Here is a 26,362-nt window from a genome sequence, read left to right as displayed (position 1 = left end):
AAAATAATGAAAAGGTTTCAGTTGCTGATTCAATGAATACTTAATATAAAATATTAAAATATTTACTGAAGCACAAAGTAAAGTCCAGGTGCCTCTTCTCTGTAATGACTTGCTGTGTTACTAACCTATATTTTGCATTTGGAACCATTTTTAATATCATGGGAATAGGGCCTGGGTCTGAGTTCCCTCCTCAGACTGTCCCCCTGCAGCTCTGTCACTGAAGGCTAAACAGAAGTTATAGCAACAAAGAATCAAGAAACTTTGTATAAGGAAAAAGTAGGATAAAAGAAATACACAGTCATCCTTGCTGCCTACTGCCCACTTCCCTTTAGCCCCAGGGCCAAAAACTGGGGAATGGGTTTAAGCAAGGGGGATTAGAGCACTGCCATTATAGAAAAGCCTTATGTGTAAGGAATGGAACTCAAGCCTGTTTGGTTTTTGGAGAACACTCTGTCAACTGAATTGATAAATTAATGTGGGGCAAAATTTTCATGCAAGATACTTTCTAGCAAGAAGAAAGGTGCAGTCATGATTTTGAATGATGGATACCTAAACATGGCCAGTGAAGGAAAACATGTGCCTTTACCTCTTATATTCTTTTTTCTCATTCCTCTGAGAAGTATCACTCTAAAGATAAATTACCATATTGATATAAAATGTAAAAATACCTCTTTTGCCTATAGGTTGCAAAGTATTTCACAGGAAGTATCAGGACAGATGTGAAACACAGCTGCAGTTCAAAATTCCAGCCATATTTCAGTCTACTATCGATAGCATAAAATGTTATCTTAAACCTTTGTGTTGACAATTTAAGCACCTTATTTTAGGACAATAACACATAAATTACTTTGCCACCATGATTTGCAGCTGACATCTGTTATGAAATTCTTGCAAATCTGGGTAAATTTTATGTCAAGGATTTGAAACACTGTAACAGTACAATAATTCTGCTGTAGCACCAAAAAGTGTTCTGTTGTTGCATTCCTTTAGAGTTCTTATAAAGTTAGACAACCCTACTGAAAAATCTGTTTTTCTGAAAGTCTGTAATAATTTTTTTTCCACATTGTCATACTAGGTTGAATGTGTGAAACTGGTTCAGCTAATATACATCGCTTTTGAGAGCTTTCTAAGGAAAAAAGATATTTTCTTCTATTTTTAATGACTTCCAGTGATTTCATGCATTCTTCCTGTGCAATTCTATGTCATTTTTGTGGTATATTTTAAATATTTTTTTGTGTTCTTTCAGATTGACTTTAATACTATCCTGTCCGATGGATCTCAAAAATTTTCCAATGGATGTGCAAACATGTATAATGCAGCTGGAAAGCTGTAAGTTTGCGTAATGTATTATCATCTAAATTCCTTTGTAGGGATTATAACAGCTATGCAGGAGGTAGAAAGACCCCTTGTAATGGTACAAGAACAATTTTTTTTAGAAGAATCCTCTATTTTATAAAAAAGAATCTCTGAAAGATACATGATTTTCAAAGGAAGAGTGCCAGTTTATCTTTATGAAAAATTCATGCATATGGGTTCTCACCATTAAGTCTTCCCTGTGTTCACACACACAAGGGGACAGTATATGGGAGAGCATAAAGGAAACATGATAATAATTTAAGGAAGTCATTTACGTGAATATCCTGAAATTGACAATAACTTGGTGTCCTTAAAAGCTGGAAACAAGATTATATATACTGAGTCCCTGCTCTTCAGTCTCCTGCTCTAGCTCTTCAGCATGCCTACATGTTATAGCTACATATCTCTAATTTTTACCTAATCATCCTAGAAGTATCAGAGTACATACAGATGGCAGGTATATTCACTATGTACATTTATGCTTCAGACAAAGTAATACATTGTTTGAACAATCAAAAGGTATGATTTATCAAAAATGTGTTTAAAAAGTTATGAAATTGTTGCTTTAATACCCTCATCAAACTCAGATGTATTTTTCCTCTCTATCAGTCCTTGTGAGGACAGGTCATACAACAACTGAGCATTCTTGAACAAACAGGCTTCTGTTTTGCTTTACAGAAACCTTGCAGGAGCTCACAATTCTCATAGACTGCACCACATGGAACCAATACTTACTAGTTGAGTAGCACTACAGATGTTCTTCTGTTCCAGCAGAATATTTTTCACTGAAGTCTTGTTTTTAATCACTCAGTTCAGTGGGAGTAAATTCCCTGCTGCACATTCACATAGTAGAGAGAGGCAATGTTCACAAAAGAAGAGCTAACAAATACAAATGAGTGTTCCAAAATCTTCTAGTTACAAAGACAGATCCAATTTGATTTCATAAGGAAATTACGAGTAATAAAGGTTTACCCATATCGCCTTGTCTAATTCTATTTTACCTGTAACTCTAGACAATGAAAGATAGAGACGATGGACAAAGTAGCCGGCCTGAGGCAGAAAATTCTGCAGCATGTGGGACGTCTGGGTATACCTACGTGTCTGATAGCTGAATAACCAGTTAGGTTTGCAAGAACAAGACATTAGTTCCCTGAAATAACTTTGGGATAAATCAGAATAAGATAGACACACTGACATAATTTCCAAGCTCCTAGACCTTCAAAAGCAGGAATTCACCTGCCCCAAACCAGTTTCTCTATACAGGAATTATAGGAAGGGAAATAGACACCTTGGAGCAGTTACAAAATATATCTACATGCTGGACAGGAGAGTAACTACGTTTAAAAAAAATAATTATGTAAGTCTGAACTCTAACCAATTTCCAAATCTTATAAAAAGGTGAGCAGAAAAATTCGAATTCCAGAGTCTTTGGCTAAGAACAGGCATTGAGTTCTCTTTAAAATTATAGATAAAAGAAGGAAGACGAGTGCTTTTACCATATTCCCAGGATTCATATCAAATGTCCTGAGGTTAGAACCACATAACCCTCAAAGCCTGAATCCATCCAAGCATCTCTAATTTCTAGGCCACAATGTCATACTCTCCTGTGGCTTCCTGGCTTACATTTTTTGGTGCACAGTGAGACAACTTAAACAGGGGGATCAAAGCACTACCTCTGGTGGTTAATGCACTGTCTAGGGAAGTGGAAAACATGGAGTTTCAAAACTAAGAACGCAGTCCTCTCATGTCCTGAGTAAATTATCTGATCATCAGGCTGTGTTATAAAAACCAAAGTGATTCCAGGAGCAAAACAGCATCAGGCATGCTTCCAGATGTTTCTTTTTAAAATGATGATAGTCGCTGTTTTTTCCACTGACTGCCACACTGGGTAGGACATTTTACATTTATGAATTTACAAGGCCCATTTATCTCACAGCTTCTTTAAATTGTATCTGATCTTGCAAGACTTGCTCCTGCAAGTCACTAAGCAAATTGGACAGTTTCTAACAAATCACTCATCTTTTTCTTACTGATCTTACCACCAGGTTGCAAAGAAAGGCTGACAGTTACTTATAAAGGACAGATCATAGGGTTTACCTCTGCTATAAAGTAATTATTTTCTTTGGTACTAGATACTTTCCCTCAATATTGATAAGTGTTGCTCCATCATACAAAAGTCTAACAGGAAAATTCATATATAGCTTTTCTTTCCAAATTATATTTATATTTTTAGCCAGCTCGTGTCATATTTTTTTTCCAAGGTCAGTCTAAGAAGCTGGATTTACCCCTTCTTCACTTTTATCATGGTTTCTGAAAAATATTTAAGTGGAAATGTCTTCTATTTTTAAAGGATTTATTTTACCAAATGGTTTCTTAACGACTAGAAAGAGTTGCTTTTGTATCTTAGAAAGAAAGCAAATGAAAATGCATGTATGAAATAATCCCTTCTATATTTCTATGACTTATACCAGGGCAGCCTATAGGCATGTGAGATAATTTTAGTTTCATTCTACTTGAATGAGATACAAAGACATGTCAGCTAAATACGCATTTATTTCTGTGGCCAGGCTCCCAAGAAATAAATGTTTTTCTTTCATGTGCTAGATCTTTTTGTCTCTTTAATTTTTAACTTTCACTTTTATCTCACAGCATTCCTTTATTCATATATCACAATTATATACTTTATGTGACATTCAATATTCCTGAATTTTCAAAGAATAGTGAAAAGACTAACTCAATTACAAAAGAGGTAATATACTATGAAAAGTAAGATATGTAAGGGAGGAAGAACATGCTCACCTCATAATTTTATTCTGATCCTTATTGTCACTCATAATATATTAAACAATGGCCTTTTTTTTTTTTTCTTATTGATTTATGGAGTCTTTTTAGTCTTCCTAAAAAATCATCCTCCTATCTTCTGGATTTTTAGAGAAATTCACTCCATACTGCATGATGCTGTTACCTGAATAGTACAGTTTCTTTCTTCCCAGTCTCTAAATTGGAGACTATGCAAATGGAAAGATCTGGTAAGCAGGCTACAGCAGTACAGGCTACTGCATTACAGAAAATGATGTGTGCATTTTGTCAGCACAAAGACACCATAAGAAGGATAACAGAACCGGAGAGTATTTCTTATCTGCCAGGGAACCTCAGGTGTCTGACAGGAATTATGGACACACTAGGTCAATGCCTGCCTATGCTTGGAAGTGTGGAAACCATACCACTTCTCTCATTTCAGTAGTACAAAATTGTCAACAACTCATCCTATGGTTTCTACTCTGCAGATGAGTGACTCAGCCCGCCGTGCGTATCTGAAGTGACACCTGACACACAGCTACAGAGAGCTAGATGTTTGTAGTCTTCAGCTCCCAACCAATGCAGGATGAAAGAGCAGTAGTAAGTGTACAACTGCAGCTGAACCCACAGAAACTAACATAAAAGTGACAGCTGAAAAGCTATAGGCTTCAGCAAGCAATATTAGGTTTCAGAGATATGGTAGAGGGCTGGACCTGAAATGTTACTCTTCTCTGAAATTCAGGCTAAGTAGGATAAACCTGTAACTCCCAAGGGAGAGTTTCCATCAGAATGACTTGGAGGGCAGTGCAATGGGCAGACCCTTTGCAAAACAGCTTAGAAGTGCATAGAATAAAACCTGCTTTCTTGTAGCTCCAGCATAAATTTAGCCTTGAAATGCACCACAGCTGATTTTTAGTGCATAATGTATATTAGCAGAATTTATTCTAACCTCAAGCCAAAACCAGATTTGTTAGCACTGTCATACCTTCCCCCTGCCATGTTGCTTTGAATTTAGGGCACAATTCATACCTCTGCCATGTTCTTAGGAACAGTAATGTGCAGGCAGTCTATCCTGGAGGCATGCCATTGGGATGCCTAACAGAAGAGTTGTGAAATAACTCTAGTCAACATGACTATAGTCCTTGCCTCAGCTGGATACCAAAAGAACTGCTTGGTTTTCTGAATAAATCCCATGTTACTCTTGGACCTGTACCTTACTAAACATTAAAGACATGAGAATAAAATTTAGATAAATCACTGGGATTAAAAGAACTATAAATAAATGTAATGAAACCAAACTCTCTTGTACCAAAATGCTAGATATTCAGCTCAGTTGTTTCATGCCATTCATGTCTTTATTTACTGAACAGGAGGAAAATAGTTAGGTTTTAGTATGCTTGCAGGTATTGTAAAATGACACAAGGGAAGCATGGCTTTCCTGGAATAAAACAGAATGAATAGAAAATTCACAAGATATATTGGTATTCAGCTGGATCTCAAGTTTGCTCAAAAACGTTATTCTTCTTGTCTTGGAATTGTACTCTAAGGGGGGTTAAAAAGAAAGAACTTGGCAAATAAGACTGTGTCAGTAGAAGTAAAAGTGGGGGTACCTTGGAATTGCCAAAACAATTGTGGAGTCTCTGAAGGTACAGGGGAATTACTTGCCTTTAATAACAAATGTTTTTCTGTAATGGTGTAGTCCTTGAGCAGCCCAGAGAAATGATGATAACACTTTCAAAACACTTTAATAATTCTTCAAGACAAACTTGTCTTGCCTATGAAATTACAGGTTTTTAATGCCTACAGCTGATACTGACTTAGCTAAAATAAAATCTGCATACTCTTAACATGCATGTATACAATGAGTATAAATAGCTTGGTTCTGATAAGTTCTATAGAGCCATGTAGACTGATGTGGGTTGAATGGAACCCTATTTGTTTCAGACAGGCTTTGTTCCCATACTTTCAAAATTGGATTAATGAAAAGGCTATATTTAGTATTAAGATTAATCAGTGGGGAAAAAAAAAAAAAAAAAAAACACAGAGACAATCTACCTTTTTCTTTCAGGGACCTCATACAGGTGTTGATAACAACATGTCAAAACCATTTTTTAAAAGATTATTTTCTGGGAAAGATAACTGAGACCAAGGGAAAAGTCTGATTTTCTTTTTTCCAGACACTATAGTTGCTACTTGGAAATATTTCAGCAAGATCGCATTCTTTTCCCTACAATTTTTCCTGAAATCTGTAATTGAACATGCTGAAAATTTTCACTCTAGCTAGACAGTTTTCAGTGTTGACTAAACAATAGAGTTAGTATGTCTCTCAGGTCCACCTTCTGGTTTTGTATAGATTAGATTAATTAAATAGATTACAGTTTCATTTTATTCGACGTCCAGATATTCAAAACTTTGCATCACCTGTTCCAGGCACGAGTCTTAACAACCACTCTTTATCCAATGGGTTATCTTTTACAACTCCTCCTTCCGTAAGTGTGATCACACAGAGTTCTACTTTCAGTTTTTCACCCTTATCACTAGCTCTGTAACAGACCATTTTCTAACAAAAAACTTCTGGAGGCCAAATCCAGCTTCCCCAGTTGTTTCTGGTCCTCTACACTGCCAGTTAATTTTAAAATCTATTTAGTTTGCCAGTTCTTCATATTCATCTCAGGCAGAGGTCTCAGTCTACCAGTACATGCTTCACTAGCTGATTACCTGGAGTGACATCAGGCTCCTAAAAATGAGGTGTCTCTTTAAATAAAGAGAGCTTCTTTGCTGAGAAGCTACAGTGCCATGCATACACACAGTTCTTATGAATTCCTGAGAAATACTCCCTCTGGCAAAATTCTCCTCCTGGGGTGATAGCCTAGTCATGCAGTTACCAACAATTTATCATCTGCTTTTGTATTACAGATGTGCAAGACCTCGGAATTTGGGTTAATAGAGACAATATTAATGTAACCTAACCAGCCTTGTAAGTTCTGAACACTGCTGTTCAATGCAACAATATTATAATAATATCTTTATAGAATTAAGTAAGAGAAAACCCCTGGAGCGTAGCCAGACAATAACAAATACATTGCAAACGGCACTCTACATCAGCCACAGCAGCTGGTGTGCCTCCTGTAACACACACACGATTTGGTACCTCTACTTCCTTTCTCGACCGTCATGCATTTACACCCTGTAAACCCAAACCCTGGAATATTGCATTTCAGTGACAGAAGTCCTTACTAATCCACCTGATTTAGTTTATGTTGGCCTGGTCCTGCAGACCACTATAGCAGATGATAGCCTCCATTGCTTTCAACTATTTCTGTAGTATAAAAGGGTCACTTTTTCCACCAGCAATGAAAATGTGAGCTGCGCCCTCATATACTAACTAGGTCAGTGACTAAGTGTCTTTTTTTCAACACTAAAATGTAGCCACTAGGAATTTCCTCTATAACACTGTATTTCCCAATCACCCGTAATAAAAAATATCTGGTAGCAATTTGTAAGCTACCAAAACTACCTAATAGTCAAAAAAGAAAAATGCCTTTTTAGTTAAAGTCTGAATATCATGTTGGGCTGTAGCAAATGAAAATAAGTAAGAGATATATATGTTCTGCTCACAAAGCAGCAGCAAGAGATATAATATAGTGAGAATGAACATCAAGAATTTACAAATAGGAATAACCATTATGTAGCAAAAGTTTACCCTGAAAGACAGGTGTGATCAGAAATAGACTCACAGTTTATTCTTCCAAATACATAAACTGGGACTCCCTTCAGACATGCACACCACATTTCCTGTAGAAAGCAAAACACAATGAAAGTGAGTCACGGAGAGAAAACATCTTACACTCAAGTCTTATCCCAAGAAGTCAAGATTCAAGAGCTAAATGCTTATGTCTACTACAGAATAAGCTCCATACATCTGTAACAAGAGTTAATAAGCATTTAAAAGTTATGTGTAGTCGATAAAAGCACTCTTCTGATTTGGCTTTGGGTCATCTCTTCCTATACTCTTAGAGTTGAGTGGAAGGTAACAAATTATTGCCCTAGACAAAATACAGTGCCCTCCTGGTAAAAATGTTAGAGGCATGTGATTGTCTTTTCTATTTTTGAAAATCTAAAATATAAACAAACTGCAAAACTCATCACTGCATTAACATTTGGCATGGGCTTCTGTGACACAGAAAAGGAGGAGAACCTAGAAACAGGTATCACCAGGGAGATAGGCCTTCTATAGTTGTGAATCCAAACTTGAAAAACTGCAAGGGAAATGATTCATCATTCTATGACATTGCTGTGAGTTTGTTCCACTATTTTCTTAGAATCAGGGTCCTAGATTGTGCCAACTCTCCTGCCAGCTAGTTTCTGTGGATTCAGTATTTACGGACCTAACAGCACAATAAAGGCACCATTATCTTCCTTATCCCTTAGAATCCCTAAAGAGAAACGTCTTGTTCTTTAAAACTACTACGTATTTCAGTGCAGTTCTCACAAGACACAGAACATATTTAACAATATAACACATACAGTGCAAGCTTGTACTGGTAAGCACACATTTGTTCAGAATAAAGTCTTCACATTTCAAGCCCATAGTCTACTGAGAAGGTGATCTCTTCATATAACCATTCTTATATCTATCCAACAAATTAGCCCTTTCTGCTAGTCGTGCCATTATTCAAGAATATCAAGAAAATTTGAGAGACCACACAAAGATCTCTGTCTTACTGAATTTTACTATTTGAGTACTGCTGCATTCAGATCAATTATTTTTAATTACAATTCTGTCTTAGGAACACTCAGCTTTAATTATGACCTTGGTCAATTAGATTTACTGGTGCTGCATAAACCTGGAACAAGGAGAGCACCATTACTCACTTCTCTCATCTGCCTTTTTTCAGCTAAGTTGTTAATTTTATACAGACAATGAAATAATTTACCTGTTTTCATTTTTATTCCTGTAAAATTCATTTCAGCAGTGGATGGACAAGTGTACTTTTTTCATCCAGATGAGTGAGGTAAATGCATTTTAGTAAAGACCTTCTTTGCTGCAGCATCTAATCATCTCCATTTTGCAAATATAGGCCTCAGTACTGCAAATACATATGCATGAAAGATCTGTATAGCCCCACAGAACTCAGGCAGTGGCATCAGGATTTTAAAGTTACCCACATAAATCTATTACTGTAAACTTTTATGACTGGCAATTCTAGGATCCTAAATCTAAAAGATAATACTCTGCCCCTGAGGCTTCAAAAATTTTTATTGCCAAATCTTACACTTCTCTTACTTGCTGTGCACTTAGCCCCCCACCCTCCATTGATAGCACTAAGCAATTTGGCGCCTTATCCATACCAGCACCATAAGTCTCTGCTCTGTTGTTGAGACCGAACTGTAAGGTAATTTCAAAATCTGCTTTGATGCCTTCTCTTGTTGCTTCAGTAAGGGACACTAATTACATTAATCACCAGAGCTCCCAAAATTAGGGTGCTTGGGGACTGATTTTTAGGCTCATTGCATATCTAACACCATACACCTAAAATGTAATAGTGTATATACTAAGTATGGTAACCAATTACTGCTTTAAAGATCCATTTTATAGAAATGGTTTTTTCCCCTTATGCATAGCGCACACAATATCATGAGCATTCTGAGTGTTAAGCCCTGTGCTATTCAGCAGTCTTCTTCATAAAATTAATCAATAAACAAAATTATTGTCCTTTTTTGAGATATTAAGGAAGTTCAGTTAGCGCAATTAGTATCGCTGTTCCTCCTGAGAATTGCCTAACACAGAACAATGTGGAGTTTAGCCCTTTTGTGCATAGAATCCTGGGATGGGCCTAGGACATGAGCTGCAGTTTGTCCTTGCAAATTCTCTGATTCTGATTTATTTCTGATGTTGACTAGATACTTTCCACTGTAGTCTTTCTTACTTTTCTCCATGCCAAGAAGAAAGAATGATGCGGTAGTTGGAAAAAAAAAGAAAGAGATCCTCCGTTTATTTGGAGCTGTGCAAAATAATGAGATATTTTCTGTTGAAAAATCAAGAATACCTGTCCTTGTTAACACTGCTCACTAAAGAAAACTTAGAGACAAATTTGTGTTATCAAATAGTTCAATATGCTTAAATAATTTCTTTTCTCATTTCCCCAATTACAGGACTATTACTTGGTTTTAGATTTCCCCAAGTCAGTGGGCACATTTGATTGGGCCATGTAATTTCATATTTAATAAAGGGCCATGTATTTAATAAACATTTAATTTTAGTTGATTTAATGTAACATACCCAGTGGAAATGTGATCTATATTATACTATTTTAAAATTTTTTGGTATAACATAAACTCACCTCTCCATTAAGCTCCTCTATATTTTAAGACACTTCTTATCATTATGATCTTGACTTACAAAACTGAAGTTACAGTATTGAATGCTAAAGCTATATTTGGGTATTTTAAATGTAAACATAATAAAAATTAATGACTACCTCAGCATTTTGCATACACTGGGATTATTTTTAATAGATTGCACTATAGAAGAATTAGTGGACAGGGTAGATCATAATGAAAATTAAAAGCAAGCACTAGAGATGAATGAATGTGATTTAGTGAAATATATTTTGACACAGCAGTTGTTTCTTGTCAGTGCAATGAGTTTTACTCACGGGATATCACTTCAAGCCATAATCTACATGCTTCAAATGATAATCTGCTTTACACATAACTGCTTTTTGTCTGAATTCATGCAAAGTTTGGTAAGAGCTACACTTCTGATTTTTCATAGTTTATGGCACTTGATAGTGAATTTTAAGACTCTGTTTATGGAATGCCATACATTTAATAAGATAGAAAAATAAATGTTGGCTTGTACAGTTAATATATGCTTGTAATGACTCGAGTAATGTCTGATCTTAATTAAATACTTATTTAAAAGGAAATAGTCTTATTTTTAGCATATTCCTCCAGCCCCCAAAAAATACCAGCAGTCAGCCTTAGTACCTGTAAATACCTTTTAGGAAGGTACTTTCCAAAAGAAACATCAAGATTCTAGAGGCAAGGAGAGGTGTTGAAAATAGTTTTAAATTTATAAACACTAATTCTTAGCTTATAGGTGCATTCATCATAGACAAATCATAAAAGATGAAGTGTGTCTCAACCCTGAGGTCAGCATATGACATATGGATGTATTCAAGGAGTAATGAATTCACTGAATATAAAAGGAAGGATTGATGCCCACACACCGAGAGGTTACTTCCTTCACTGGAACTCAAAATTTCAACATTTTAGGCAGGCAGTTACTCTTAGCAAATTCTGAACAATATACTTTGCACAGTGATCATTTACTGAAAGTTTAAAAGATCTTTCCAGTTATCGGTAGGTTATCCTTAACAGCTCGTTAGCATTTGACTAAAAAAGAAAGAGAAAGAGATCTGAGTGTGAAGGGCCTCTTTTACCCTTCATGGACTGGAGAGTGTAAGATTTTCCCATGCACCCAACAGAAATGGATGTTTAGTTCATTTTGATGCTTTTGTTAATTCCATTAATAGACTACCTGGCCATTAAGATTTCACAAAAGATGCAAAACCTGAGTTTTTTTCTAGTTTAGTATGGTACAGAATGGCCAGTAACACTTTGTGATTAACAAGTATAAGCAGAGCCCCAGTATTATCTCCTTTTTATGACTTTTACTTAAATTATCACTATTTCATATGTCCCTGCTTTTCAAAGTTTGCAGCTGCCTTAGAGTTTATTTGTGGTTTTGTTGTTTTGGTTTTTTTTAGTTGGATACACAATGAATGATCTCATTTTTGAATGGCAAGAAAAGGGAGCAGTTCAAGTAGCAGAAGGTCTCACTCTGCCACAGTTTCTGTTGAAAGAAGAAAAGGATTTATGTTACTGCACCAAGCATTACAATACAGGTAGGAAAGCATATTAGTGATTAAAACTGGAAAGGTATTTAACATTTATTGTTATTTTGGAGAGGTGGGGTTTTTTTTAATATTCTCACTGAACTCAGAAGAAGATTAAAATGTACAGGTGCACTGTGCAGCATAACACAGTCTTAAATAACTGACACAACAAAATAAAAGGCTGAAGGCTGATCAAACTTCTGTTTCAGTGAACTGAAGAAAATATATCGTTGAAATAATTCAGAAGCAATTCAGTCAGAAGTTTTATTTTTACAATGGGTGCCATGACCACATCTACACTGTGGGATCTGAGGCACTGCTAAAATTCGAAGGTCCATAGGCTGTGCACTAAGCATGGCCTGGCTCAATCAGAAAAACGGGCCACAGGGTTGCCAAGCCAGCTATCCCTGCCCTAGTTCTTACAGCAAGGGGGCAATGCAATCAAACTGAAAGCATCCTTAATGTACAACGGCCAGGCGTCCAAACAAGATGTGGCTTTTCTGAGTTGAAGCCTTTGTAGAATTGTGATGTTTAGCTCATCATCTCTGGGATTATTTGAAAAAGAAGGGTCTTAACATTACTAATACAGTTATTTTATTTTTAGTTGTAAAAAATTATCTCAGTAACTGGACAATCACATAACAATCCTCATGAAAACATGTTGCAAAGGCTAAGAATGCATAGCTTTCATCTTCTCATGGGAAAAAAACCCTAGAACTCTTCTAATCCATATTCTAATTCATATCTTTTAATTTCTGCTCTCCAATATGATTTGTAATAGATTAAACATATCTTGAAATTTAAGTTTAGAACTAATTTATTTGGATTCTGCTGAAATGGCAGAAGGGATATAATTCAATAGGTGACATTCATAAGGAATGTCCTGTTGATATCAAAATTAAGGAAGAATGCTTTTCAACACTGAGTTTTATAACAGCTGGCATGTACTTGTACTGTGAAAATACATAGTTTAACATATTTACAGCTTTACTGTACAAATACATAGTTTTACATACACTTTTACATAATATGCACTTTTACTGTACAAATACATAGAACCATAGAATGGTTTGGGTTGGAAGGACCTCAAAGATCATCTAGTTCCAACCCCTCCACCATGGGCAGGAACACCTTACACTAGACCAGGTTGCTCAAAGTCCCGTCCAACCTGGCCTTGGAAGCTTCCAGGGAGGGGGCAGCCACAACCTCTCTGGGCAACCTGTGCCAGTGTCTCACCTCCCTCATAGTGAAGATTTTCTTCCTTACATCTACTCTAAATCTACCCTCTCTCAGTTTAAAGCTATTACTCCTTGTCCTATCACTACATGTCCTCATAAAAAGTCCCTCTTCAGCTTTCCCATAAGCCCCCTTCAGGTACTGGAAGGCCGCTATAAGATCTCCCCAGAGCCTTCTCTTCTCCTGGCTGAACCCCAAATCTCTCAGCCTGTCCTCATAAGAGAGGTGCTCCAGCCCCCTGATCATCTTCACGTCCCTACTCTGAACTTGCTTCAACAGGTCCCTGTCCTTCTTATGTTGGGGGCCCCAGAGCTGGACACAGTACTCCAGGCAGGATCTCACAAGAGAGGAGTAGAGGGGGAGAATCAACTCCTGAGATCTGCTGGCCACACTTCTCTTGATGCATCCCAAGATGTGGTTGGCTTTCTGGGCGAGGTTGATGAGAAGCTCAACATGCTAGTTCATGAGATTCTTACCAACCAACACTCCCAGGTCCTTCTCCTCAGGACTTCTCCCAGTCCACTCCTCACCCGCCTGTATTTGTGCTTGGGATTGCCCTGACCCCTGTGCAGGACCTTGCACTTGGCCTTGTTGAACTTCATGAGGTTTGCACGGTCCCACCTCTCAAGCCTGCCCAGGTCCCTCTGGATGACATCCCTTCCTCCAGTGTGTCGACCACACGACACAGCTTGGAATCATTGGCAAACTTGCTGAGGGTGCACTCAATCCCACTGTCCATGTCACCAACAAAGATGTTAAAGCACCAGTCCCAGTACCGACCCCTGAGTAGTGCCACTCATCACTGCTCTCCACTCAGACGCAAGCCATTAACCACAGCTCTTTGAGTGCAACCACCCAGCCAGTTCCTTGTCCACCAAGTGGTCCCTTCATCAAATCCATGTCTCTCCAATTTAGAGACAAGGATGTCACGCAGGACAGTGTCACATGCTTTGCACACTAATTGTGTGATGGCTAATCCTTAAAATCTTTCCAGAAATGGAGATACATATCGTATTTCACTCAAACATCCCTTTGTTAATGATAATACTGAAATTAATACTATTCTTTTTTTCTTTTTACCATAATACCCATGAAAACCAAGAAAATTTTGTTTTCATTATTTTTCTCTGTCTCCTTTGAGATATATAGGCAATATATTCTTCCTTTTTAGGACTCTCCTGCTTTTGTACCATTTTAACATGTGCCTGTAACTGAACTTCTCTAACCTGTATAGTGACATTAACAAATAAGACTTTGTGGTAGAAAGTATTCTAATTTTTTTCAAAGTTCATTTGAATAAGGCGATGCATCAAAAATCTCTGAGGAATTAAAACATTACTTTGGTACTTATTCTGGTATTGAACAGAAACCTGTTTTAAAATGTCAGAATTTCCAGTGATTTACAAATATCTCTCCAAACATCTCATCCAAAGCTGAATTGTACTCTTACTCATTTGTCTAAGATTTTTCATTACAACTGTCATAGTTGAAACCTTTTGATTTTGACTGAAACGTCTTTTTTTCAGTATTTTTGAGACACTACTTTTTTCTTTATAACCTATATTTCAAGCCTACTTAAGTTGCTATTAATTTTCTTCTAAGCAGAAATAGGAAAGCATACTAGGCCTAGGTTGCATAGAGTCAACTTACATTTACTGTATTTTTCACCATGGCCCTAAAGTGAGATCAGAAGCGAGAGGAACAGATGCATGTGAGGTCTCACGACTCTCAAAATGTGCCTGCAGGACAAGTGTGTGCGCATGTCCTTGTGAACTGCTGTCAAATTTAGGTGGGAGAAGGTATTTACTGACACTACACTAGAGCTCAGCACAGCCAATCATCAGTCTGTTATATTTCTGTATTGCTTTGCCCAAACTGCATCTCTATGGCCAAACATGTGCTCTAAAATGTGAGTGCAGCCCACAACCGTGACAAAGATGGCTGATTGTGCCTCCAAATAAAATTAATTAAAAAAAAAAAAAAAGAAAGAAAAAGGGCCATTTATTTTTTACATAAAAAGTCAAACCATTTACTAATACAGAAAACCTGGAAGCCCAGATGCAGGCATCCACCATACGCTTCAGGATGGAGGCTTTAAAAGACCTCAGCAAACAAGACAATTGCATAGTTGTGGGACTTGCCTATGACTGGCCAGGGAAAAAAATGCAGTGCTGACTGACACTGGCTTTGTCCTCACCCAAGAAAACAGCTGAGTGACCTGTTCTGAGTTACAACACAAAAAATTACAGGTACAAATCTAGAAGAACTTTGGCAGAGCAAACCATAAGGAAAATATAGACTTACTCGTGCAGGACCACATTTATTGTGACATTCTCCACTTCAAGATAACAGTATTTTCTGCAGAGTATTTTTTTTTTTTTTTATACAAGTCTTCAGTATGAAATTAATTTAATCCAATTAGAGGGGTTTGGTTTGGTTTCTAGGAGTATGGGTGTGCCTTTCAATTCTTTGTTACAACCAATATTATTAACTACCATATTTAGGCTAAAAAGCCCTAAATATTATATTAAAATAAAACAACTATTACTATATCACTCAGATATGTGACCAGCAATGTGCTTTTTTAAGGCTCCTGCAATGAGATACTGTAGACAGATACCTTTAGTATACTCCACAAGAAACAATAGACACTGTTTTTCAAAACTAGAAATAAAGACTATTTCTCTGGCCTATGACAGATTGGACTAAAATGATTCTTAAGAGAATGCTAAGCAACTACAGCTGGTATGCAATAAGTGACCAAAGAAGAGTTTTCAGTTTAAATTTAGTTACAACACAGGATGGAAAGCTTTTCTGAGACATCCCGTAAAACAGAAAAAAAAAAAAAAAAAAAACAAACCCAAACTAAAAGTCTCCCTGTGAAAAAAATTAACATGAAGCTTCAGGTCAGCATGTGGAAACTCATCAGTGCATGTCTCATCAGTGTTTCATGCCCGACTGAAAATGGATCACTGTAAGCACAGCTTGAAAAACAAACTGCTTCTAAATATAGGGAGATAACAGTTCCAGCAACAGTACAACATAATGGCTCATCATCTTGTGTTCTGAAGTGATGCAACAACATTTCTGATCATTTTCATGTTTCCGTGTCCACTGGCATATCTGCAGTGACAAATTTGGGAAGTGAAGTAGAATCATAACAACCAGGAAAATCACTATATGTGAACCATTCACGTTACAAGGATGGTCTTGCTTTACAGCATCCTTCTTTACCTCCTATGTCACATGCATTGCTCCCCTGGGCTTTTAAGCAACACTCAGTTTTGGTCTCAATCATAGGTAATTTCAATCATGGCTGCAAAATCCCAATATATGATTGCATGAATTTATACATAATAGCACTGTCTAACAGGCACAGGCAGAGATGCTCTGAATCTTGGCTTTACTCCTGCACCATAGATAACGTACTACACCTGCACTTGAATGATGATGCTCAGAACTGTCTTATGTCTATTGGCGAGTTTTGGGTTAAAGTACTGCATGTAGTGTTCCTGGAAACAGTGGAGCTATGGTTGCTAGACTCTCCACCAGAACTGATAGGTTCTGTATGTAACCATTTCTAATATCTCTGTATCCTTAACACAGTAAATCTGCAATCTCAATGAAGGGCCCACTTCCTTAACTCCACATTCCCCATTTGACCTCCTAACATAAACATCCCACATACTAACTTTTCTCGTGATACCTTTGGTTCCCCCTTAAAGTCAAACAAGTTGCTTAACAACCTGTAGACTGTGGCCCTTCTAGGTCCTACCTTCAACTGACTTGATGTCTTATATTGCGTCATTTTGCTGCCAACATGACAGTGATTAAAGGAGACATAACTTTGATGCCTTACTCTGAGAACAAGAACTCAAATGGCTACTTGTTTTGACAAACGCCTAAACCACTCTTTCTGAGACTACAGCAGTGATTTTTAAGCCATGGCTTTTTAACACCTCAGGATTTTTTCACAGACCACTTCTCAGAAAACGAAGTTCGTACTTTCTATCCAGTAGGTATTCTATGGGTTTGATATCTCTAAAGGTGCTCATTCTTCCACTTTTCAGTGAATAAATTATAAACTATTTCAGGAGAAATTATAAACACCTTGAAAAAGTCCATGATAGGCTGGAGATGTGACCATCCCTAGACACAGAAAACATCACTGCCTGACTCCAACAGGGCACTTTTCTCTGCAGGAGAAGAGACCTCAGATATCACCCCTGCACTTATCAAAATTTAAACATCCTCATCACAGGCCTGTGCATTTTTTTTTGGCTAACTGTCATGTTGTTGTGATGGGTCTGTTCCTCCAGCCTATGGAGGTCCCTCTGAATGGCAGCTTGGTTCTCCATTCTGAGAGGGGAATTGCAAATGAAATTCACCCAACTGAAAAAAAAGAAAGTTGCTCTTTTCCACATTTATTTTCAACTTTCTTTTACTGCAGTCTTTATCAGTCTTGCACCAGTGTTAAGTTTACTACCTGCCCCAGCATTTGTTTCAAAACAAGCTGTGTTATGTCACTTCCTAAGCAAGAACTTATGTAGTCAATGGCAGGTGACAGCACCAGCACTGATCTCCCCCATTATGACACTGATAAATGCAGATTGTGACTTGAAAGAAAAACTGAATGGCAATACATTCCTACAGTCGTTTTATGAATCTTGGTTTTAGATGCAGAGACACCTTGGCTTTAGATGCAGAGACACCAGCCATATATTTTAGGATTCGTCTAGTTCCACATGCCAGGCCCTTAAAAATCATCATTTCTAGTCAGGCTGCATGATCATAGATACAGCTGAATGTTTTACAATAAGGAAAAGGCAAGTACTTTTATAAACAGTTTTTTAAACTTTTTTAAACAGCAAAGTATACTTAAATTGTAATTTATATTTCAGTGCAAATTGCAAAAAGTGTCTGGAAACTGCACTTACCCAGTGCTTTTTTTATTACTGTCTCCTTAGGGAGGTATGAAAATAATTTTAGCTAACTTTACTTATATGTAAACACTATTATAGACAGTCTCTTGAAATAACCAGCTTTGCACACACACATAATTTGTGGAGTGTCTTGTTTATTTAAAAAATATAATGGGAAGGCAAAAGGACATAAAGTATTTAACTGTATTTCAGTAATAAGTAAAGCAGAATTCCTCTCAAATGACTGTGTAACATTCTGGGAGGAATAAAATGGGAGTCTTTTTACTGAACAACGTAAACTCAGCTAGTCTGCTTGCCTAGTGGTGATTCTGATAATGACTCAAACAGGAAAGTAAAAGGAGAAGTACTGCCTCATGGAAAAGCTAATTTATATACTTCATTCTCCTTCTTCATGATCTCTGTGAAAATCACCTGCCATTATGATTGCAGTGTGGTACATAATACACTGTACTTTGTTGCCAAGAGAGGTATTGTGGCCTTGTTTTAGCAGATGCAGAGCAAAAAGCAAGCACATAAGAAAAGGCAGAAGGAAAGTGCTGGTGGTCTGTGTCACCCGTTTTATGGCAATACAGTCTCAGAATTAAATAAAACTGTATTGCAAACATAAAATTGTCCTCAGAAAATATCTTTCAACGTTAATAACTTTAAAAATAAAAAGTTTTCTATTTGGGGGTTTGTGGCTTTTTTTCATTAATTCAATTTTTCTGAAGACACTTGGATCCAATGCTCTCACCCTCACTAAATAGCAACCTTTGCTAAGGTGATTCCATCCTATATACTAAATAACCTAAACCATTAAGGCTCACATATGGAGGGCACTTTAAAAAAGCCTTATTAATTACATAATGAATGATTTTGTTTCAGGACAATACTGATCAAAACTTCATCTGTCTGGGGCTCTAACACACACATACATAAAGCACTAGCTTTCTGATACCTAGCACACTGAAGTGTCACAGCTCAGGATGAAATGAGTGCCAGAACTGGCATTAAGGAGGAGCTGGAAAAATACAGCAAAGGGGAAGTCTATGATGGCCTGCAGTTAGATCATATTTTATATATATATATAATATCTCATGAACTATCCTCAGTGTGTGTTGTCCTTCAAAAGACATTTGTTTTCAGTAAATATTGGTCCTTTTTCCTTCAAGAAAAGGTACAGAGAGTAGACAAGAATACTCAAAGTGTTACAATGGCAACTATTTAGTGAGAACCTGGAACTCAAGGTAATAAACATTAGAAAACAGTGTCATAAAACGCAGTAGCCACTTTTCATCAATCTATACAAAATTTGTTTCTTGAGTCTACCTAATGTTTTGTCATAGAAGAGTCTTTAACTTTTGATTTTAGAAGAGAGGACAGTCTTTATTTTGCTCTCTATAGAGAAAAGTGTGTCAGCTGCCTTTTGCTATACATTCTCTTTTCCACATACAATGAGGAAATGTGATTTTTTACCAGTCTAAAAATGGTAAACACTGCAGAGTTTCAGAATAGAACCTAGAAATAAATACCCCACCTAAGACAATTTTCAAACTCAGATTGAGCTTGAATGCTTAGTATCTTTATGGAGAGTAGAGGAATTGAGCTGCTTAAGAAAGGGATTTCCAGAAGACAGACAAATGGGAGAAACTCTGTATTGTATTAAAGGATCTAAACCAAGTCAGACATTTAGGCTGAGCATATCCTAGCCACTAAAGAAGCCTCACTCTCCCCTTCTCTGTTCCTGCTGTCTCTCTACTTAATTTCATGTTAAACCTGTGTCTTTAGCTGTCTTTCCAGGGGAAAAATGCAAATGCAGTGCTAGAGGAGAGGACCATCATTACAGGTCAATTGCCCCAGGACTCTGTTGGCAAATCACCATAGCTAGGAATATTTTGGCCCTTGGCCTGGATGTTTGCTGGTCATCAGTCACCGGTAAAAACAGAATTGTGTAGTTGTCGTGGATGAAATTATTGGCACGGTAATGATTTAGAAAAATAATCTAGATTTATTAATAACTAACAACTACTTGCCAATACAAAATAACTCAGAAAGAAAAGCGACTTATTCAGGTTCTAAAATGACAATATTCACTCTAACTTACTTAACGGTACCTTAATTTATACACATATGTACATGCGCATACACAAACCAGACATATACATACAGAAACAAAGGGGTTTGGATACGGTAAAACGAACACAAAAGGGATGAGCACACAGGAACAAGGGTAAGGGTATGTACCCACACACACGCACACCCACCAATAAACAGGTGAAATAGAAGCTAGCTCAAAGAAAATTTCCCTCTCGAGTTCAGAGCAAAGACTCCCAGTGCCTTGGCATTCCTCAACGGGCGATAATTGAGGCTCGAGTGGGGGGACTTCGCCCTGGCCTTCCGTCTGGAGCAGACGACACCTTAAGGGTTTTGGTACCTGAGAGGCGTCCCAGCTCAGGGGAGATGCTGGTCACAGGCCGCTGCCATCCAGGAGAGCTCAGAGGGTCTCTCTGGTGGTCGCAGTTTATAGAGTCCAAGATAATTGACTTTTGTCAAATACCTTCTGGTGCCTTCCGGCAGTTGCACAAGAATTTGAATAACATGCAACCCTGTTATTGTTCCATCTGACCACATCCCAGGCACAGGGGTGCCAGGCCATCAGGAGATGATGGGCCATTATAACCTTTTCCAAGCAATTGGGAGGGGCAGGAGCCAGGCTCCTCAAGGTTATCAGTCCTTATCTCCATAGATTGGTGTATGGCTTGGGGGAATGTGGATGGAATCACACCTGGCACCAAGCAGCCCAACAAGGAGGGCAGGGAGGGGTAAGAATTGTACCACCACAGTAGTCTACTGCCACACTGGCAAATGTGCTGGAATCAGAACATAAAATATCCACTTCCCAGATCTAAGACTCACACTCTGCAGAGCTCCGTAAAGATCTGTTCAGATTTGCTTAACTTAGTTTAGTACAATTTTGCCAAACTTTGACTCATTCTCTATTCTCTACATGCACAAAATATTTCACAGTAGATCAGCTATTAGCATTATCAATGATTTTTCTTATAAGGAAGGCCAGACTATGACTTTAGTATGTAAAGTAGTATCAAGAACTAGAACCTGCAGCAGGTATCTCTCCATTCTTCATAGATTAACAGGTGAATCTCTTCATGCTTAGTTCCTTTTTTATTTTTATACTTATTCATTTTAGTTTTTATTATGTTATTAATTTTTAATTTCATAGTGATTTCACAATTGTTATTACTCTTGTATTTATTAATTATTTCTCAGGTACACTATTTCCTTCTCTCAGTTTCCTAAGGTGATTCTCCATTATGAAAACTTCCTGTATATCTTCAGAAACAGCTACTCAGTCTTCCTCAGAATTGTAAACATGACCATGGCATTGTAAGGTTACAGTAAGAAAAGCTTCCCCCAAGGGATATCTTAAGTGTTACTAATAGGGGACAAATATATTTAAGTTATACCAACTACTGTCTCTGGAGCAGATTGAGGCAGACAAAACTGAAAAGAAGCAGTGCTTATGGCCAGAAAGCTACTGCTTAGCTTGCTTTCCCTTACACATCCCACACTGCTGACAGTACCTTTTAATCACACAAGCATACTGCTGCCTGCATAGCGCACTGCTTAAACAGCACCTGCCACGGTCAGAGGGGGCTGTGCACTGTGAAGATGTGCCGAGGTAGAAAATTGCTGTCCTTGGGTTACTCACAGTTGGCTACCACAGCAAAAACTGAAAAAAGAATATGGGACCTAGACACTGGCTCCGAAGAAAACTCTTTTATATTTTCTACGGGAAAGAAAACCCACACAGACTGACTGGAATATACATTTTTTTCACTCCAATATTGGTTTCAGTGTGAACATTGATGGAAATCATGCCAGCCCAGCTGATCTGACACTGTTACCAAAAAACATGGGTAAGAGAGAAAAATGCACCATCATGTGCATATATACCAGGATGTTCACTTCATATGCATAGGTATAGCATTCAGCAAGGCATTGCCTTTGATGCCTTTAGCACATTTGAATCCTTGGTTAGGCTAGACTTATGAACACAAAGAACATTACTGCTGTTTAAGGAAAAAATGCTTATCCATTAGGAAGCCCTCAATACCTGTTCTTTCTTTTGCATTGCCAAAATCTGTCCATTATATGGATTTAGCTCTGGTCTGAAACTAGCATCTGGCATTAATTTGTTAGTCAGCCTCAGAAAAACCACAACACCCCACAGGTTTCATATACTCCTCCTAGCCACTCTCTGTGACATTTACAGGGCATATCAGAATGAACTAGAGCTTACCTTTAATGTACTGCAAATTAATTATTAGAGCAATGCTCTTAGCTGCTTGTCTATCTCCTTTTCCAGCTGAGATGACTTCATAGGTATGTTTCTTCTGATCCATTCAAGCATCCAGTCAAATAGATTAAACCACAGCTAACCTGGTTTTGAATTTGGAATGGAATATGGGAAGTGAAAGGAGGCCCACAGCTGGATGCTGGCTTCAGCTAGGAAACAATAGTTTCCTCTGCTGGCTGCCTCTGAGCTGAAGCTCACATTTGCTAGTGCAAATGTTTTTTTTTCCATTCTGCTTCATTAGCCAAGTTTATGCAGGTCATTCTGATCTCAGCCAGGAAAGGCAAAAACTGTCATCCCTTCCACACTCACACCAGCAACTGCTGCAACTGCAGTGCTGAGACTGACTTCCAGTAGTCAGCAATGGAGTAACAGGGAGAAGTGTCTACTCAGGTAGCCACCAGTCTCCCTCAGGAGTTGCCACATATAAATTATTCAGTGCTACCCTGGAACAGAGCAGATGAGAAACACAGTGGTATTGACTGGGAAGCAGTAGAGAGATGACTGACATCCATAAAGTCACTGGGCCTAAGACGAAGGCAGGAGTCTAAGTCTCATATTCTGTACAGTTAAGCAAAGGTATTTTTCCACTTTGAGACACATTGCACTTTTTTTTTTTTTTTTTACCTTGGCCAATGCTGTTTACAAAATACAAAACCAAGCAAAAAATTATTCAGTATAATTCCTCTGACACATCACTCAGTCCTAGTTCCGGCCTCTTTATAATCTCATCTATTTTCTCTCCTTTTCTGTGGTTACAATATATTCCGTTTTCACTTCTTTCATTCAGAATTTCTTTCATTTTGTTAGGGTTCTGTTGTCCACAGTTATTCCTCTCTTTCTCCTTAGTTCAGACAAACCTGGCAAACTTGTATCTTCATAATGCACATCAAAGACGGGGTATTATTTTTTGCTCTCTGTTTAAGACCACAGTATTTTTGTACTGAGAGCCCTGTAATAATTCAAGCCCATGTGAGTACTCAGGAAAGAGACTCAGATTTCTTATCCCACCTTTGTCTGGATAAAAAGCAATGTACAAGCAATAGCCAATGTTATGCATATATTACCCATGCTGATGCTTCTTAGTTTTCCTTCTTCATTTGTTTTGAAAGAAGAATATGAGAATATAAGAAGAAAATGTTACATGCTGGACTAATTCTTGCTGATGTGATGACATATAAAACAGCTTTGCAAGAGTCCAAGATTTGGTTGATGCATTTCACTCACTACCACCATCTACTGTGATGTCTGAGAGACTGATGCTGTCCTAGACTGCTGAACTAACAGAACAAATGTCACCAAAAAAAAAAAATTTCAGGGTCAGGACCAGTTTGAAGTAAGAATATGATTGTGACAAAGGCCAGTCAGTGCACAACTTCTAGTTATGTGAGGTGTACTGAACTGTTAAGTAAAAGAATGTATTGTGTAGCATCCTTTTGAACATCCTGAAAGAAAAATGTAGGAGAAAATCCTGTCCTTTTCTGAAATAAACACCAAAATTCCCATTCACTTTGTTAAATCAGGACTTCATCCCTTGATTGAAGCAGAAATCAGTTTTGAAGCTGGGGCAGCAGATGGTTGAGCCAGGATTTGGGACACAGATTTCAGGAGTGTAGATAGGATTCAGAAAACACTGGCAATTAGGAATGGAAATAATAATTGAGCCGACAGATATAAAACTCCTAAGATATATCATGTCATTTAAATTGAACATCATAACTACCATCTTTTTAAATATTTTTTTTAGTGCCTCAGCAGAACAAACATTTCATACGATAACATTGACACCACAGAAAAGACTAATGGCCTGTTAAGAGAACTACTATGAAAATAATGAAGTTCAGAAGATATTTCCAAGCACTTAATATGCCTAGAATAAAAATATTTCTGTTTTACTTTATCTGAAACTCATTTCTGTATGCCTAACACTATTGTCACAGCATAATATACAATAAATTAAATTAATATAGGATAAACTCATAAGTAATTCCATTACGTAAATTTTGTTAATATGATGAATATTAAAGCACTGTTAATGTGGAATGATTTGCTATAAAATGGCATTTTGTCAAATAAAAATGGATTAGGAAAATATCTATCAAAAACTACTGGAAAACATAACAAAAAAACTTCATCCCAGTTAGGAAATAAATAACTATATAGCTTTCCATGTTAAACGTAGAACTAGGAAATGCTTTCATTTAAATAAATGTGAGGTATGCAAATTTATTGCTGTGAGAAACTGTTTCATGTATACACTATTTACAGTAACAGAATTGCCTTCAGCACCATTCATATGTGACTAATATGAGCACTGAGCAGAATTTTAAAATCTAATGAGACCAGGTCAAGAACTGTAAAATAATCTACAGTTTACAGGGTAAAAAAACCCAAAAACAAAACAAACAAAAAAAAAAGCAAACCACTACAATCTGAATAAGAAAAAAAAATGGGGTTTTGGCATTTCTATGAGCAAACAATAGTTCTTTTTCTTCTGGTTTGGTTAACTCAGTGGAAGTTGCTTGATGTTCAGTATCTGGAAAAATTAGACCATTTAATTAGCTACCTAAAGTTGCCAAATCTCAAATCCTCAATTTCTGTTTGAATGTTGGTCATTGTACTTTTGGTCTCAAACAGCCTGACTTGGGATAAAAGGAGAGATTTAGCAGAATCTCCTAATGCCCACACTATCTCACTGTATTTTTCCCAAATTAATTGGATTAAAAATAATAAATATAAGATTAAAATTGAACCAAAAGATAAAGGAGATTTTATACAATGGGAGAGCAAGCCTTTTCTTTGCATACAGCAGTATTTCCAAAACAGTAAGTGGAAAATCAAGTGTGATCACACAAAGGAACTTTCCTCTGTCATAATTAATCATGTTTTGGTTTTTATAAGGAAAAAAGAGTTCCAGAGGTTATCAAAATATTAAATTTTCAGTTTTTCTGTCCCCTTTCTTTCCAGTATATTCCTGTTATAACGGGGACCCTGCATATTGAAAATCACTGAAGAGAAATCAAAACATTCGTCTTCTTTCATTAAAGAACAAATATATTTGACATTGTACATTCTTTAGAGTGTTCACAAGATGTTGACAGTAAAGAACATTTTATTTCTATTGAATATTTCTTCTTTGTTATAAAAAGGAAAGTTTACATGTATTGAAGTTCGATTTCACCTTGAGAGGCAGATGGGTTACTATCTCATCCAGATGTACATACCAAGTCTCTTGATCGTCATTCTCTCTTGGGTGTCATTTTGGATCAATATGGATGCAGCTCCAGCCAGAGTGGCTTTAGGCATAACAACTGTACTGACCATGACAACACAAAGCTCAGGTTCACGAGCATCTCTTCCAAAGGTAGGCCGAATTTCCTTTGTTTGTACCACATTAGTACAAAGCCATTAATGCTATAGGACAAGTAAACACCTTCAGTACACCTGATGTGTTTTAATTATTAGTATTTAATCATCTTCTAAAGGAGACAAATGACTTTGAAATATTAGGGGGTTTGTGAGTCACCAATCAAATATATTCTATTTCTCCCCCATCTCAACTATTTAACTAACCACATCTCTACTAAATTCCATCAACCTTGACAAGTGACAAAAGCAACTGTATTCAGTACTACATAAATGTTGCTAAGCGATTGACTAGCTCGTCCTTTTCCAGATCCCAGTATCTGATGACATGCTAGCAGATATGACTGAATTTCTAAAGGTCATACATTCCAATCTGTTCTCAATGATATTCCTTTCCAAAAGCC

At 37.2% G+C, this 26,362-nt stretch overlaps 1 protein-coding gene across 2 annotated transcripts in view; it reads left to right on the top strand.

Annotated features, from left to right (window-relative positions):
• Nucleotides 1-26,362, top strand: part of GLRA3 (glycine receptor alpha 3) — a 92,981-nt gene that overhangs the window by 52,922 nt on the left and 13,697 nt on the right. For both annotated transcript variants that reach the window (XM_074905773.1, XM_074905774.1), the window contains exons 5-7: nucleotides 1,247-1,329; nucleotides 11,931-12,068; nucleotides 25,742-25,956. In XM_074905773.1, the coding sequence (XP_074761874.1) occupies nucleotides 1,247-1,329; nucleotides 11,931-12,068; nucleotides 25,742-25,956 (436 nt within the window). The remainder of the gene's footprint in view (nucleotides 1-1,246; nucleotides 1,330-11,930; nucleotides 12,069-25,741; nucleotides 25,957-26,362) is intronic.

The sequence above is a fragment of the Athene noctua genome, chromosome 4, assembly GCF_965140245.1.
Source record: "Athene noctua chromosome 4, bAthNoc1.hap1.1, whole genome shotgun sequence".
Lineage (NCBI taxonomy): Eukaryota > Metazoa > Chordata > Aves > Strigiformes > Strigidae > Athene > Athene noctua.
The sequence above is the reverse complement of the archived record's forward strand: the minus strand, read 5'-3'. Positions and strand labels throughout refer to the sequence as shown.